We start from the raw sequence: 17,431 nt of genomic DNA on the forward strand, positions 1-17,431 counted from the left end.
AGACCCCACACTGCACGAGCTCCCATAGGCCAGCCCCCACACCGCATGAGCTCCCATAGGCCAGCCCCCACACTGCACGAGCTCCCATAGGCCAGATCCCACACTGCATGAGCTCCTCATCTGGCCCTCTGAGCGCCTCACCTTTTCCAGGTCTGCACAGCTGCCAAAGTCTTGCTCAGAGAGGTAACTGATGAGGGACTGTCCTTCTGACGGTCTTCTAAACATGCCTTCTCCTGAGCAGAGGTACTGACCACCCTCTGTGGGGATTGGAGTGTTGATATAAGATTTCAGCCTTGAAACAAAAACTTGTAACAACCATGCTTCTTCAAGAAGTCTGATGCTCTCAACTCTTCCGGGTAAAGAGAATTGGATAAAAGACAGCTATCTTCTAATGACATTATTTAGACTCGTTAAGAGTCGCTGAGCACCAAACCTCTTGGAAGGAGAATGGTGGAATAAATGTGAGACCATAGAGATCACTCTTTTCCTATCTAAACTTATCTGTAATACACGGTCCTTCCTACTCTACGGAAAAGGGAATGAGAACTAACGGTTCTAACTAACTAACTAACTAACTTGCGGTGCTGAGCAGAGAGAAAGGACTGTGAGTGATTCCCACATCTCCTGGGAATTACACAAAGACCCACTGGCAAGGCTCACACTCACTCAGGCTGCCATCGCCTGTGGTACTACGAACACACATGGTGGCACCCAGAGCGTTAAGAGAGGGTGGGAACCCTCCGTCTGTGAGGACCACAGGGCATAGAATCTCAGTGTTGAAGATGGCAGAAGGACAGGCGAGAGCAGTGCCCTTCACAGGCTGAGACAGGTTCCACAACGCCGCCATGGCCAGGGGAGGGAAGGGGTCTCTCAAATCCAACTCATCACTGCAGGAGTCAGTGTCAGTGACCGCAGCAGGAGATAAGACACACACAAGTGAGCAACAGAAACAACATTCAACTCTCACTTCCAAAGCCTTCACAACAGTCTAAGAATGCAGAACACGTGGAGGAGATGGGATATCAGTGCATCTAAGGGGAAAGAGGCCAAGGCAATGCCAAGATGAAAACAAATCAAAATGTCTTCTGGTTTCCTTTCCTCCATTTTTTAAACCAATGTTACAAAAGCACCAGCTAATCACTAACTACTTCTTCTTCTTTTTTCTTTTGAGACAGGGTTTCTCTGTGTAGCCTTGGTTGTCCTGGAACTCACTCTGTAGACCAGGCTGGCCTCGAACTCAGAAATCCGCCTGCCTCTGCCTCCCGAGTGCTGCAGTTAAATGCATGCGCCACCACTGCCTGGCCAATCACTAACTTCTTGACAAACTAGTTTAAAAGACAGTGTTCAGAAGGGATCGTAAAATTAAAAATAGGTGTACTGAAAAGTTCCCAGTACCTTGACACTATGTTTTAAAACAGTATCAGAAAATTTACCTTCCCCAGTGAAAAGGAAACTCCGGAAAGTGTTTAAAAGAAACCTCATGTCAATTCTGAAGGATGATGGCTTCCAAAGCAGAGGATTTAGTCAGCAGAGCGAAGGAGAAGTTTCAAGAGAAGGCCGACGCTGAGCATGCTGACACAAGGCTGCAGTCCTAGCACTTGTAAAGAGGAACACTATGTATTTTGGGGCCAGGACGGGTCACATAGTGAATTCAAGTCCAATGTGGACGACGTAGCAAAATCTTATCTCACAAACAAAGAGGCTGGCAAAGGGTTCATAAGACATGAGAAACTGATACTCAAAAGTAAATTAAAAATTGTCAGCCAGGTAGGTGGTGGTGGTACACACCTTTGATCCCAGTACTCTAGAGGCAGAGGCAGGTGGAGAATCTTTGAGGTTGAGGCCAGCCTGGTCTACAAAGTGAATTCTAGGACAGCCAGGGCTACATAGAGAAACCCTGTCTCAAAAACAAACAAACAAACAAACAAATGTCCAGTAGGAAAAGCAGTGGATGTCTGAGACGTGAGCAGTATGCTCTGGAAGAGCAGGTGATTAAACCACGTTCACTGTTTCCACTGATAAATAATGCCAAGTTGTCAGCTGCTACACACACACACACACACACACACACACACACACACACACAGAGTAATTTTGTATCCTTCTTGTGGGTCTGGCAGTAGGCTCTGCTTCTGTCTACTGAACTAAGGGAAAGCCAGCAATCACCATGGTACCCTGATAAGAAACAAGGGAAGAGATGGTCTGATGCCCAGCCATGTGGGACACCATATAACCTGCAACACCATTCCTGTGTCTTTGGCTCTGTAAGCCACTGGGTCTCTGTCCTGAGTCCCCACCTCCTAAGGGCACACATTCAACTGACTCAGTACTTCCTTTTGCTCACTCACAATCTGTTTTCTCTGTTTCTTCTCCTTAAGGTCCTGTGGACTTGCTTCTTTAATTTTCTCTTATCTACACCACTGACTTCTCCACTACTAGCAGGTTTTGGTTCCTCACCACTATTTTACTAACACACCCAGACATTAATAACACCATCATTATAGTACTCAGAATAGAACACAAATCTCATTTTAAAACAACCATGAGAGGGGAAGAGGAGAAAGACAGAATTACTGGAAAATGTTCCATGACTGTCATGGGGTATGAAGGCACACAAGGTAATGAAGACCAGAAAAGGAAGAGTAAACAGGGACTCTTGATCAGGCAAGACCCATGCAAGGATGCAAGGAATGAGACACATCCTGGTGTTAAGTCAAGGGAAATAATCCACAGTCAGTCTTCAGTTAAAATGCACCCTGCCACTGACCCATCATGAGGCCTCAGTCAAACAGCAGGCCTCTGTTTCACCCTTGGGCAAAGCAGAATTGCTTTACCTTGACTATGGCTTCCAGAAGCTATTGGTAGAATGACTAGGGCATTTGGAAGCGTGTTTAGGGCACAACACGTATCATGTGAAATACCAGTATCCTCTTACAGATAGGTCACAGCACCATAGCAGGATCAAACTAGCCAGACTTGATTTGACACCAGACTAGAAAAGGAAAAGGTTTTGAACTAAGGGAGGTCACAGAGGAACAGAAGGACGAGGAAGTGGGTGACTGGCTCCCAAACCTGCAATGGGATCTTCAACTATAATGGTGATATTCCTGGGGCCTCCTGCAGGTAAAGAGGTGCAGAGGAGAATCCAGACAGAACAAACAGAATTAGAGAGAGGGAAAAAAAAAAAACCAAACCAAACCAACCATTGACTTTTACCTGGCAGGAGATGTGACATTAACTCCCAAAAGGGGACTCTGGGGTTGAAGGAGGGGTAACTTGGACAAGCAGCTACAAGACCCATGCTCAGCACCTTCTGCACAGGTTTTTTCCAGCTCCCTTTTCCCATGCAAGTTACCATGGTTTGTGGAATCCACACAGATTCAAGAATGGAGCCAGGGGGGCTGGCTGGGAGTGCCACTCTGTAGAGCTCTTGCCCAGCAGGAATAAGGCCTTGGGTGCCATTAAGGGAAGAAAAAAAAAAAAAACCATTGGGCTGTGGGAGCAGGGAAGTTTTATATGCCCAAAGACCACTGCTCTCATGTGGAGCAGACACCAGGGCTCCCGCAGATGTGGCTTGAGGATCAACCCCAACACTCTACAAGTGAAAAACGGTTATAGAAAGAAGCTTTGATTTGGAGATTTTTCACCTAAGGAGTTCAAACAATCATGTTAAATTCTTGAAGGAAAACAGAGATGAACATTTGTTATTCAGATTGTAGTTGAGGCACTGAGTTTTCATCTTTCTAGAAATTACAGAGAGACAAGAGCAACTCCAGTTGGCAAAGGAAATCTTCATTTTGTCTCATTAAATACTTCCTATTTTATTTTTATTAATTTTGTATCTGGGGCTTTGCTGACCCATAATGGCTTTGAGCACAAAAATTAGTGTTATACTTACTGTAAGGATATCCTGCCACAAGTGATGCCCAAGCAAAGCCTATAGATCCTGGTTACCCACCTTCCCCATCTAGGCTTGCTACCCAGCTAGCATGTCATGGGAGTGTGCGGGGGCAAACGGCCCTTCTCTGACCACCTCCATCTGGGTTGGTCCAAGGTCACACGGCCCGCCCGAGCTCACTATTAGCCCTGTTAACAGAGTCAGGAAACTGACAGTAATCTGCTTCACTGTTATACCCTCCTCGAACCTCTAAGGAATCACAACAGAAGGAATTTAATAGGATTATCTGTAAACCTCTTTAAGACTGCTGAAGTCAGAGATTCAGTCAAATTTAAAACTTCGATACTCATACTATCCCAATGCAAGGGACTATGGGAGGATCAGGGAAGCATTTAGTACTTAGCGTCATGAAAAGGAAAGCATAGAACATACTGGGGCTTCCTCAGTTCTACACGATCAATGTCTTTCATGACAGAACAGAGCATCATGTCATGCAGGAACATTTCTTCTCTCTCTGCCATCAGAAGGCCTCAAGAGCAAGTCCTCCCTCCCTCCTGAATTCAGGGGGGGCCCTGCTACCCAGTAGCTGATGCTCATCTTTACCTGCAACTCCTCTGGAGGCAATGTTGGTATCCGAGTGGGAGCGAATATGGCTCTTCTTTGTCCCGTTGGCGACTGGGGCTGTCTGCCCTTCTGAGAAGCTGGACCTGCGAAGGACGCTGCCTGCCTGACTCTGCCTGCCTTCCTCTTGGTCCCCTAGAGAAGAGGCAGCAGACTCCGGCTTCTGAGAGCTGCTGGAGGAGAACAAGTGAGAGCTGGCACTCTCGCCATTGCTGCTGTGACTCTCACAACTGGCAGTCCGGCCATGGGGGGCTGGGTTGCCAATGGCCAGGTACTCGGGCCCCTCACTGACATCACTTGGGGAGTCATTCTGGCTGCTGACCCAGGATGCCTCTAGGGGGCTAGTCAGAGTGCTGTCGCTCATCTCCTGTGCTGTCAGTGGGGAATCCTGGGCTAGAGTGGAGTCTGAAGGCAGCGGAGCTGGGGTGTTTTGAGTCTCTGCTGGTGAGAGGCATTCTCTGTCTTCTTGAGGTTGCCAGGAAGAGCCAGAGAGCGAAAAGGAAGTAGATCTTCTCTCTGGAACATAAAAGGATAAGGGGAGCGAGAGGAGATCTGGAGTTCTGTGGTGTGTACACAGGCCCCCAGGCGAGGGTGCTTGGGATGCTTGTCACACAGACGAGATCAGCCCAAAGTAAATGGTTTAGTACAGTGAGGGCACGGGTGCTTGACCTAGTGCCTTTTCTCCTTTATGTCTTCTGAGTGCTGTACAGCCATGTACCACATCAAGCAACTGCTGCTACACACATTTTTATGGTGCCTATTACAAAGATGTGGAGTTTGAAAGCATATACCAGCCCAAGCCTAGATCCCCAGTCCATAGTCTCTCTCAAAAACTCTCTGCTTTCCAGACACATGAAGATACATATAAGGACTGCCCATTCCCACCCCTACTTCTAACTAAACTTTCAAGGCCAGCCTGGGCTACCTAGTAAAACTGCCTCATTAACAGAACAGAACCAACACATGAATGAAAGAAAAAAGGGAGGAAGGGAGAGAGGGAGGGGAGAAGGAAGGAAGGAGGGAGGGAGGGAGGGAGGGAGGGAAGGAAGGAAGGAANNNGGAGGGAAGGAAGGAAGGAAGGAAGGAAGGAAGGAAGGAAGGAAGGAAGGAAGGAAGGGAAGGAAGGAAGGAAAGATGGGGCTAAGAAACAAAAGGCAGTAGGGTCTGGCCTGTGAGCACTCCCAGAGTCCTCTACTTTCCAGGCCTAAAATACACACAGCAATCACACATCACCCCATACCTGAGCTGTGGCTGGACTGTGGCACGGACTGAAGGCTGGAGAAGGACCCAAAGTAGGAATGCTGAGCATAGCTAGCTGGAGGGGTGTATGTGGAACCAGGCAGAGCGGTCAGACTCTGGCTCTTTGTGACCAGCAGCGGGCTCTCCTGCTTTCTGGCAAACTAAAACAAAACAAAGCAAAGCAAAGCAAAACAAACCATTTCAGAGTGAAGCACAAAGGCCTCGGAGGAGAAGCATTCATCACTGCAGAGACCTGACAGAACTAGTCTTTGGCAGTGCACCTGGCAGTACGCTCTACCTAGTGTATGACACTGACACTGTGAAGTGCTGCTGTACCCACAGCTTCTGCCCTGGAATCCTAGTGTATCTTCCCCTGTAGGCAGTGCAATAATGAACCTAAGCCCAGGAAGGTGGTGCAGGAGCACAGGTCACTTGCTCTGCAAGCGTGACGACGGGGTTCATATCCCCAACACCAGTGTAAAACCCAGGTGGGCGTGGCAGCCTGCATGGGAAGCAGAGGACCTCAGGAGCAAGCTGGCTACTTATATTATCAACTGTTATCAACAAACTCCAGGTTCATCTAGAGACCCTGCCTCAGTATAGAAGATAGAGAGCAATCAAGGAAGACACACCCAATATCTGTCTCTGGTCTCCATATGCAGATACAGACACACAAATGCATGTGTGTCTGCATGCACTAGTATACCCACACACATGGGAACAGGCATACCAACATGTATGTACACCACACATAAATACATATCAAAAATTATGCATGTGGAATCGAAAGTCACAAGCATCTGACCTAGGCTCTGGGTGAGAATGCAAGTGTGCACTTAGGTGACTTTTTTTCCTTTTTCCTTTTTAGACAGGGCCTTGCTATGTCGCTGGCCTGGTACTCATGATTCACTTCAAACTATCCTGCCCTCATGTTTGTGTCAATACCCCTGCCTCTTAGCCTGCTAAGAGCTGGGATTACAACAGTGAGTCACCATGCCTGGTCCTGGCCCCTAGTGACTCAACTTCTTTTCTTACTTTCTTCTTTTGTGGTAGGTCATAAATCCTTATGTATGCATGTGTGCATCTGTGCACAAACGTGTGGAAGCCAGAGGTCATTACCAGGTGTCCTCCTCTATCATCCACCTCCACTTTATGGAGACAGGGTCTCTCACTGAACCTGAGGTTTCCAGTTAGTCTAGACCAGTGGTTCTCAACCCATGGGTCCTTTGGGGGTCAAGTGACCCTTTTGTAGGGGTCACCTAAGACCACTGAAAAGCAGAGATATTTACATGATTCCTAACAGCAGCAAAATTACAGTTATGAAGTAGCAACAAAAATAATTTTATGGCTGGGTTCACCACAACGTGAGGTGTATTAAATGGTCTTGGCATTGGGAGGTTGAGAACCACTGCCTAGATTAACTGGCCAGCAATCCCCAGTGCTGCAGCCAGACATGCATATCTCCATGAGTGGCTGTGCATGGCTTCTGGGAATACATCCCCATGCGTGGCTGTGCGTGGCTTCTGGGAATCCGAACTGAGGTCCTCCTGCTTTTGTAACAAGCACTTCACCCACTGAGCCATCTCCCCGACCCTTGGGTGACTTTCTTTATAAAGAGATAATGTCTTCCTCCCAGAGTCACGGGGATAGACAGACAGCACATACTTTGTAGTACTGCAGCATGCCTGGCACAGGGGAAAGTTCTGTGGATGGTGACCACAGTCAACATCAAACAACTAGGGGAGGCAGGAGAACTCCATTCTACAAGGTGTTTGGGTTGAAATGCTAACAATGGGGTAGGGAGTTTTGCTCCCTCCCCTCCCCTCCTCTCCCCTCCCATCCTCTTCTAGGCCCCTTACCCTCCTTCTCCCCTCCTCTTTCCTTTTTTATTTTTAAGATGGAACCTCATAGCTTGGAACTTACAACGGTGCAGGCTGGCCTCAAACTCTGACCCTTCTGCCTCAACCTCCCGAGTTGGGGATTACAAGTGTTGGCCACCTTAACACAGCTACTTGATCAAGAGGGAACCTCAGTTGAGAAAAATGCCCCCATCAGGTTGGCCAGCAGGCAAGTCTACATGTTATGGTTGTTATGTACGTCTATATGTTGTGGTTTGCAGCTAAGTGTCCTTCTAGGATTGCTTCAGTGGGAGAGGGTGCTGTCTCTCATTCTTTGTCTGCTTTTGTAGCTTGTTATACTGGCTTGACTGATATCCCTGGGAGGCCTGCTCCTTTCTAAGGTGAGGTGGATCTGGGGAAGAGGGAAGGCAGAAGGAAAACTGCAGATGGAATAGAATATATGAGAAAAGAATAGAAAAACAGAACCAATGGGCTGAGCAAGCCGTGTGGAGGAGGCAAGTGAGGAAGCAGCGTCCTTCCATGGCCTCGGCATCAGCCCTGCCTTGAGTTCCTGTCTCCGTGGACTGTCACTCAAGGTGTATAAACCAAAGGAACTCTTCCCTCCCCAACATCTGCTCTAGGTGAAGACGTTTTGTCACAGCAACAGAGAGCAGGCTAAGACAGCAGTCACACCCCACCGTACCCAGCTCTTTACACGCACTGTAAAAACCAAGTCTGTCAGCGCACAGCTGCCTGCCTCAGTGGGGAAGTTGTGGGGAGCTACTGGGGCGTGCACATCATGGTGAAGTGGAGAGGCCAGGACATACGGGCAAGCCTTCGCCCCTTTTACCATGGATGCATCGATCTGAGCCAGAAGACGGGGACTGTTCTGTTCCACTGCTTCCAGGCACTGGAGCATGGCTGTGACGTGGGCGTCACTCAGCAGGAAGGCAGTTTCTAGGAAGAAAAGAGGGACCACAGTACTGAAGAGAGAAGCTTAGAGAAAGAGACAGAATAAAGAAAGTGAACTGAGGCAAAGCAGGCCTCTGTGTTGAGAAGGGACTTGTGGACAAGTAAAGTACAGGAAAGCCAAGCTGTGTGCAGTCTAACGTGAGAAGTCTCAATCCTGGCCCCAGGTGCCTCGGCCAAACCAGCGAGGCTCTCCCTTAGAAGGTATCGGCCCTACTGTCAAGCGCAGCCATAGAACATCCCGCTCACGGCCTCTCTTCTCAGTCTGCATGGAGCAGCAGAGGAACGCCGTAGCACAGGCGCGCTTTGTGGGAGCTGAGAGGAAGGCTGGCTGTGTGTTTCTCAGTAGAGTCTATGGCGTCAAGTGAAAATTAGGAGATGCTGGCTTCAAAAGTACTATACAGAGGACATGAGAGATGGAAGACAACACAGAAGGACTCGCAAAGCCCCGCGTGGCCTCTACGTACCTGTGTAGAATTTTCTGATGTACTGTCTGTCCCCAAGCAGAGGCCGGAGCTGGGCTGAGAGGCAGTGGCACTGCAGGCTGTGCTGCAACCACAGCTCTGCAATAGCGTGCTCACTCACGCTGTCAGTGTCGCTCTGGCCGCTCTCATGCAAACTGATGAACTGGGGAGGCAAAGAGGCCCAAGTCAAACACAGGCCCTAGCAGACACAGCTAAGGGTAGGCTACCAAGAGGTATCCGCCCCAGCTAGCTTCCAGAAGGTATAGCTGGAGGAGAGTAAAGGGATGGATGGATTTTCTACTCTACCAGGTCCCGGGTGAGCCCCAGGAGGTAATCCCAGGAGAAGCAGGGTTGTTTGGCTCTTTGAGTCCTATCTCCAAAGAGGTACCTACTCTAGGATAGGCACAGGAAGGACTCAAAGGGCTGTGATCTCTTGACCTCTCTGACTCCTCTATTTCAGAAAGTCTTCAGAGAGAAATGTGGTATGTGTGTATGCAGATGGTGGCTCTGGGGCAGGGGGAAACGCCACCAAAGAATTACTTGAAAACAAATTTTTTCCAGTGTTTGTGTCTTTTACGCATATGAGGTATTTTGCCTGAATATATGTTTGTGTATCACATGGATGTGTTGCCTGAAGAGTTCAGAAGAAGGCATTATATTCCTGGGGACTGCAGTTACAGTTGGTTGTGGGCATTGGGAATTGAACCCAGGTCCTCTGAAATAAAAGCCAGTGCTCTTAATCACTGAGCCATCCAGCCTCAAGATTCTCTGAAAAGTTCTAGTTATAACAACCTCTGTCTGGAACCTCTTCCTCCTTCAGTGTTTCTAAGAACAAGGCCTCACAGCCGGGATGGGCACCACGGAGTGCATCACTAGCAGTGTCTACGGTACAACCTCTTAGGCGCGGCTGCACATGCCTGTTAACTCAAGGGCAGCCTGGGCTACCTAGTGAAACTCTACCTCAGTAGACAGAACAGAATGAACAAATAAATGCAAGGAAGGGAGGGAGGGAGGGAAGGAAGGAAGGAAAGATGGTCCTGGACTTTTCTCATACACAGAAGGACAGTATGAAACCCTGTGGCTTTGTTCTCTGAATATTTAGAAAAAAGTATACTTCCTGACCTCATCTTAGCAATAAATCCAACAGCTGGGATAAGTAAGGAACAGGCTGTACAAAGAGAAATAAAGAGGGATGATAGGTGGGTATTTCAGAGTTCTTTCATTAATCTAATTTAAATGCATTTAAATTTTTCTATAATAAAAAGTTAAGTGCATACATAAAATGGTCAGTGATTATTCTAGAACCAGCTGTGTAACTCTGTTGGACTTTCCCTGGCTCTGTGTGGAGCTGGAGACTGGAGAATCCGGAGCAAGGTGAAGCTCGTAAGGAGGCCCTCGGAGCACTGGACTCTGGACTCTGGACTCTGGCCAGAAACTGCTCTCCTTTCTGCCTGACGCACCTTTTTGCACTCAAACTCTTGCCACTAGTCCTAGACGTTTTTGTCTGTGTGATTGTCATTGTTGTTTTGAGGCAGGGTTTCTCTGTGTAGGCTTGACTCTCTTAACTTGCTCTGTAGATCAGACTGTCCTTGAACTCACAGAGATCCACCTGCCTCTGCCAATCAAGCTCTGGATTAAAGATGTGATATTTAAGAGTTTCATTAAACTCGTTCCCCCTTTCCCAGGAGATGAGAAAGCACCCTGTAAGAACCTGTAAGGCTGCTTGGTTGGTTAAGCCTCCCTCTGAGTCGGTGACAGCTATCTCAGGGAGCAAAGACTCTTCCAACAGAATACCTGTGAAGACTTGCAGCCACACCCCAGTGAGCCAACTCCCCTTACACTCTTACCTTCTCAACATGAAGGGCTGAGTGCGGGCTGAGCCACCGAATGTCTTTCACAAACTGCCAGTAATCCGCCCGGCGGCAGCACACCTACCAAACAAACACCAGCGTGAGCAGATTGCCACTCACCCAAAGTCCCAGTCAGCTGTTGATAGTGAGAGGGGGTGGGGGGAGAGACAGAGAGACAGAGACAGAGACAGAGACAGAGACAGAGACAGAGAGAAACAAAGGCTGGACCCAGCAGCACCGGTCTGTAATATCAACTCTTGCGAGGTAGAGGCAGAATATCTTGAGTGCAAGGAGGAGACTTTATTTCCAAAACAAGAAAACAGAACAGGGTGGGGAGGAGGAGGGGAGGGGAGGAGGGAGAGAGAGGATGAGCATAGCTTGCTTCCACAAAGGCTGCCTGTTTTGTGTGTATGGGTGCATGTGTTCCCATGGTCACAGAACTCAGAGATCAAGCTTGGGTGAGGGGCCTCAAGAGCACCTTTCCCTGTATTTTTGAGACGTCTCTCAGTAGAACTCCTCAGTGGGCTGGCATGGCTGGCTGGTCTGTGAATGCCAAGGAGCCGCCTGTCTCTGCTTCACCGGCACTGGATTACAGTGAGCGCCACCTCACTTGGGCTCTGGAGATGGAACCCAGGTCCTTGCATGGGAGCACTCTATTGGCTGAGCCCTAAACCATTCTCCATATGAGGTACTGCCCGCCCGCGCACAGTGAGGGTTACCTGCCTTCTGCTCCTTTTCTCTGCACTGTTCAGTTCCCCACAAGGTAGTTCTTAAAACTAATCCAGCTAGTTGTTAAAAAAAAAAAAAACTATGGCTCTGGGTTCTATTCCCAAGGACTGGGGGTGGGGTAGGGGTGGGGTCAGATCAGGTCAATGGTAGGGACCACTACAAAGAATTATATGCCCATTCATTGGAAAACATGTAACAATAGTTAAATTTCAGCCAGTAGATTGCTCCCACACAAGGACTTGGGTTCAATCTCCAGAGCTCAGGTGATGTGGCGCTCACTGCAATCCAGACAGGAGGCTCCCTGGGATTCATTTAATCTACCAAAACCAAACTAAGAGCACCCAGAAAACCTCAACAGAGCAATGAATGATACTTTTTAAATCATTGGCAAAATATGTCCCAATACAACAGAGCTCAGAACCTGGTGACTCCAAGACAAATTATGACACCTCTAAAAAGCTGTGATATAAAGCCAGACTAAAACAGAACAAAACAAACAAACAAACAAACAAAAACTGTTGGCCAAAATTCCCAATGAACATAAATACAAAGCCTGTCAATAAGTACTAACAACCTGAATCTACAAGCACGTTAAAGAGATTGTATGCCAGCCAACAAGATGGCCCAGTGGGTAAATGCACCTGCGGCCAAGCTTGCCAACCTGAGTTAGATTCCCAGAACCAATATGGTGGGGAGCGAGAGTTCATGCCGCCCACAATAAATAAGTGTAGAAATGTTTTTAAAAAGATTATATGATCTACAGTGCAATGCTTACACCTAAGGCTCAGGGGACACAACTGTAAGAGCCAGAGATTAAGGTGACTGCTGGGGGGCAGTGACTGCTATATGTGACAGGGAAGCCACACCATGAAATCTTAACAATATGATTGCCTAAGTAAGACCAGCACAGTGACAGTATCAGTTGAAATGTCAGACTGGAAGGGAATATTTCACAGGGCCTCACCCCTAGATGGGAGAGCTACAGATAATCAATAGCTGCTTAAAGAAGACAAATCAGTCTTCGCTAGAGATTTTACGTTATTAGCATATTATCATCACTATTTTACACTTTGCCCTTTTCACTTAACACACCTTCTAACTGACCCCAAATCACAGCTTTAATACAGGGTGTGTGTGTGTGTGTGTGTGTGTGTGTGTGCGCGCGCGCATGCGCAGCAGCCTCAAATTTATGTCACAGTGTGCAGAGGATCCAAGGGTAACTGGTGGGAGTTGGTTCCCTACTTTTACCAAGTTGGTCCCTCAAGTGGTCAGGCTTAGCAGCAAGCACTCACTGAGACATCTTGTTGGCCCATTAGATTGTTTTTATAATTCGTATGTGTAGATACATTTTTAAATATATATGTGTATACATACTTAATATAAAAACCAGGAGCTGAGCATGGTACCCCATGCCTGTAAATGCATACAGGAGTCAGAGCAGGAGGATCTCAAGCAGAAGGCTAGCATAGGCTACATAGCAAGACCCTATCTCAAAAACAGAAAACAAAAGCAAACAACGAGGAAACATGAGAAGAAGGTATTTGTATTCCTTTCCTAAGTACACACACTCTGGAAGGAAGCTAGTAAAAAGTAGTAACTTACAGGATCAGAGGATAATGAAAGACTTTTCACTATGATGTTTTATACTCCTAAATGTTTTAGGGCTGGAGAGATGGCTTAGAGGTTAAGAGTACTGACTGCTCCTCTGAAGGTCCTGAGTTCAAATCCCAGCAACCACATGGTGGCTCACCCATCCATAATAAAATCTGATGCCCTCTTCTGGTGTGTCTAAAGACAGCTATAGTGTTATTAGATATAATAATAAATGAACCTTAAAAAAATTTTTTTTAGGCATATAACCATGTAAAGTGTATTATATAGTCAAAAATTAAACATTTTAAAGTAAGTTACCAAGTAACACATATGGTACAATCTTAACTATTTTAAAAGGCATAAATTACCTTTTAAATATAAGAATTTAAATATACAGAAAAATAAAGAACATCCAAAAGAATGCTAAAAGTGACATTATTACTTGGTATTAAGTTTATGGGTGAGGTTAATTTTTCTGAGTCTTTATTGCCTATGTTAAAGTGTGAACAAGTAAGGAATATATTATGAGCTGGGCACAGTGGCACACAACTTTAATCCTAGTACTTGGGAAGCAGAGGCCAGCCTGGTCTACAGACTGAGTTCTAGGACAATCAGGGCTATACCTAGAAAACCTATTGGGCTACCTTAGGCTGGAGAGCTACGGCTCTGAGGTTAAGAGTGCAGGCTGCTTGCAAAGGACAGTTGCCAGCATTCACATGTGGCCCACAGCTGCCTGTAATTGCAGTTCCAGGGCATCCAATGCCCTCCTCTGGCTTCCATGGGCACCGGGCACACATACAGTGCACATATATAATACATGTAGACAATATACACATAAAAAGTAAATCATTTTAATCGGGCCATCTACACTGCTAACGCAGTTTCTTCTTGTGCTAGGGGAGGGTCCCTTTCACCTCTTAGCTGAGCCATCTCAGGAACCATCTCCACATTCCTAAGCAGCAGAACAGAAATGTGATCAATACACCTGGCCTTGCAGGCCCAGTAAAGGTGTCCCAGATGTAGACGACAACAATGAGATCCCGCTAAGACTACTGTCATGCCATTACAGCTTCCCAGGAGCCCCGAGTGATTAAAACAAAACACAGCTCACATCCATAGCACATTCTTTTGAAAACAAAGAGGAGAAATGACCAACAGGAATCATTGTGTCCCTTCCTCTTTCCAAGGCACAGCACCCAGAATAGCTTCCTGATGACACAGCAGGCTGAAACCTTTGAAAGCACTAAACTTTCTGGAAGGAAACGACAGAGGAAACACAAGTCTGACTCCGACTTTAACTCTTAGACCTTAACAAGACACAGGGCCACAATAAAACTGATGTGGAACTTCTGTTCCAGGCCCTTTCCCTAAGCGCCTGTCCATGTTGCACGTGTGCCTGCACGTCAGGTGGCTTGCTCTGCTCCCACTTACTGATGCTAGTGTTGTAAGTGCTTGCACACATCCTTAAATTGCTTCCTTCCAAAAGAGGTGGGCTTTTATAGGATAGCTTTCATGCTGTCTTTTTAAGAATTCTAACAAGATAAGCTAACACCATTCTGCATCTGCAAGCTTGTTATATTTGAGAGTCTCATCAACATCTCTCCCTTTGTGGGACAGATGGTGAAACTATCATGTAATCTGGTTATGTTACTATGTGACAATGTAAAATTAGTAACAGGACCAAGAAAAGAACCTTTGTTATCAAGGCACAAGCACTTTAACCACTGAATGACAGCACCACTAATCTGGTAGCTATTTTGGTCACCAGCCTGGGAAACTTGCACTTTGTTTTTAACAAAACATTCTGGCATGAATCCCAAACTTGTGAATGGAACACTGGGAAGTTCAGTGCTACAAATTAGCATAAAGAACACCAAGATGGACTGCAGACTCCTGAGAGAGAACATACTTAGTCGCACCCCGCTTGTTGGGTGGGACAGACAGCCACAGGACAGTGTGAGGGAGACAGCAGGTTCAGATCTGGAACTCAGCACTAAGGTCTGAGCTCAGTGTCAAGGCACATGGGTGACAAGAGGCTGCTTCAAGGAAATGGTGGCGGGGGCACAAGAGTACACACGATGACTCCATCTTTAGAACCCTGTAATGGTCAAGGGACATGGCTCAGCAGGCGAGGGTACTGGCCATGTCTAATGCTCTGAGTTCCATTCCTAGGACCCACATGGTGGAAGGACAGATCTGAGTCCTGAAAGTTGCCCACTGATCTTCACATAGATAGATAGATAGATAGATAGATAGATAGATAGATAGATAGATACATGTATATAGATAAATATAATTTTTTAAAAATGTTTAATTTGGGGCTGGAGAGATGGCTCAGTGGTTAAGAGCACTGACTGCTCTTCCAAAGGTCTTGAGTTCAATTCCCAGCAACCACATGGTGGCTCACAACCATCTGTAACAAGAGCTGGCGCTCTCTTCTGGAGTGTCTGAAGACAGCTACAGTGTACTTACATATAATAAATAAATAAATCTTTAAAAAAACATTTAAAAATGTTTAATCCAAGAAGAAATTCAGGTATAGAAACTGAAAGAATGGTCACAGACTCAGGACAATGCTTCCTGTGGCATCAGAAGATAATACCGTAACAAATCAAGAAACGTCAGTAGTCAACAGTACTGCATTTATTAACCAAGGGAGAAATGGGTCTTGAACTAGATAACATGGATGCCATTTTCTTCTTTGGTTTTTTGAGACAGGGTTTCTCTGTATAGCCCTGGCTGTCCTGGAACTCCCTCTGTAGCCCAGGCTGGCCTCGAACTCACAGAGATCACACTGCCTCTGCCTCCCAAGTGCTGGGATTAAAGGGATGTCATTTTCTTAGACAGCATTGCAAGATCTCCAGTGGTAAGGAAGATAATAAGATTTCACTGAGTTAAGTTGTCTTCAAATTTTCAATGTTCTTAATTATATATACCACAGGACAACATACAACAGGAAAACAATTTATTAATTACTTCAAATTTTTATTAATTAATTTTGTATGTTTGTGCACACATACATGCTGTGGTGTCAATGTGGCCGGCAGAGACAATTGGCAGTTAGTGCTTCTCTTCTTCTGACGAGTGTGTCCGAGAAGCTGGACTCGGGTTGTTAGGTGTGATGACACATGCCTTTACGTGCTGAGCACCTCCCTGGTTACAAGCCACAAGCTATGCAAGACGAATTTATACGCTGCCTTATCTACTGTTCTATAGCTCTTCTTTATAACTACTACCCTTATTTATACAGATGAGAATATGACTATGGCTGATAAAAATGGTTCCTAGTGGCTGGAGAGATGGTACAGTTGTTAAGAGTACTAGCTCTCTTCCAGTGGAAATGGGTTTTATTCTAGTACCTAGTTACAAGCATCTGTTAACTAGTCCCAGGGATCTGACACCCTCTTCTGGTCTCTGAGGCACCAGGCATCAGGCAGCATACAGATAAGCACTCAGGCAAATTACCATCAGTATAAATAAGTAAATAATGTAAAAATAGTCACAAGAAAGAAAGAAAGAAAGAAAGAAAGAAAGAAAGAAAGAAAGAAAGAAAGAAAGAAAGAAAGAAAGAAAGAAAGAAAGATAGATGGATGCTAGGCACTGTGACACACGCCCTGGGAGGGAGAGGCAGGTGGATCTCTATGAGTTCCAGGCTAGCCTGCTTCTGCTTCCCAGGTACCAGCTTGGTTTACATAGTGAGTTCCATGGCTGCCAGGGGTACACAATGAGATCCTGTCTCAAAAGAGCAAAAAGAACAACAACAGAAGCAATGAAACAACAAAAACAAAAACAAAGCCTTCTAAGATGCCAAGTTCAGGCCCTAGAATCTAGGGGACAACTCATGGTTGATACTTTTTATGGAAGAAGGGACTTTTCACTTGGGACTGACTTAGTACTCTAGAGATGGACCATCTAGGCAGGACCAATGTTGGTATAAGGCCCTTAAGAAAGAGCTCACAGAAAGGAAAGGTGATATAAAGGCAGAAATACATTTCAAGACATGTACTGGCTTTGAAACGTGGAGGCCAAGAGCCAAAGAATACAAGGGACACAGCTTGGAAGCTGAAAAGACAAGAAAGAAGAAATTTTTAGTCTGTCTATGGTGGCCCAGGCCTTTAGTCCTAGCACTCAGGAGGAGGCAGAGGAAGGCACACCTCTGCAGTTCAAGGTCAGCCTGGTCTACAGAGTGAGTTCCAGGACAGACAGGGTTATGCTGAGAAACCCTGTCTG

The 17,431-nt window shown here is 46.4% G+C and overlaps 1 protein-coding gene across 4 annotated transcripts in view; it reads right to left on the bottom strand.

The window, feature by feature from the left end:
• The window catches only part of Rubcn (rubicon autophagy regulator), a 56,635-nt gene that overhangs the window by 18,672 nt on the left and 20,532 nt on the right, over nucleotides 1-17,431 (bottom strand). For 3 of the 4 annotated variants that reach the window (XM_029544565.1, XM_021209252.2, XM_029544566.1), the window contains 7 exons: nucleotides 10,877-10,960; nucleotides 9,033-9,192; nucleotides 8,447-8,553; nucleotides 5,760-5,919; nucleotides 4,502-5,035; nucleotides 3,073-3,117; nucleotides 142-257 (listed from right to left, as the gene is read on the bottom strand). In XM_029544565.1, coding sequence (XP_029400425.1) covers nucleotides 142-257; nucleotides 3,073-3,117; nucleotides 4,502-5,035; nucleotides 5,760-5,919; nucleotides 8,447-8,553; nucleotides 9,033-9,192; nucleotides 10,877-10,960 — 1,206 coding nt within the window. The remainder of the gene's footprint in view (nucleotides 1-141; nucleotides 258-3,072; nucleotides 3,118-4,501; nucleotides 5,036-5,759; nucleotides 5,920-8,446; nucleotides 8,554-9,032; nucleotides 9,193-10,876; nucleotides 10,961-17,431) is intronic. The other variant, XM_021209251.2, reaches the window with a different exon arrangement.

This window comes from Mus pahari, chromosome 12 (genome assembly GCF_900095145.1).
Source record: "Mus pahari chromosome 12, PAHARI_EIJ_v1.1, whole genome shotgun sequence".
Classification (NCBI taxonomy): domain Eukaryota; kingdom Metazoa; phylum Chordata; class Mammalia; order Rodentia; family Muridae; genus Mus; species Mus pahari.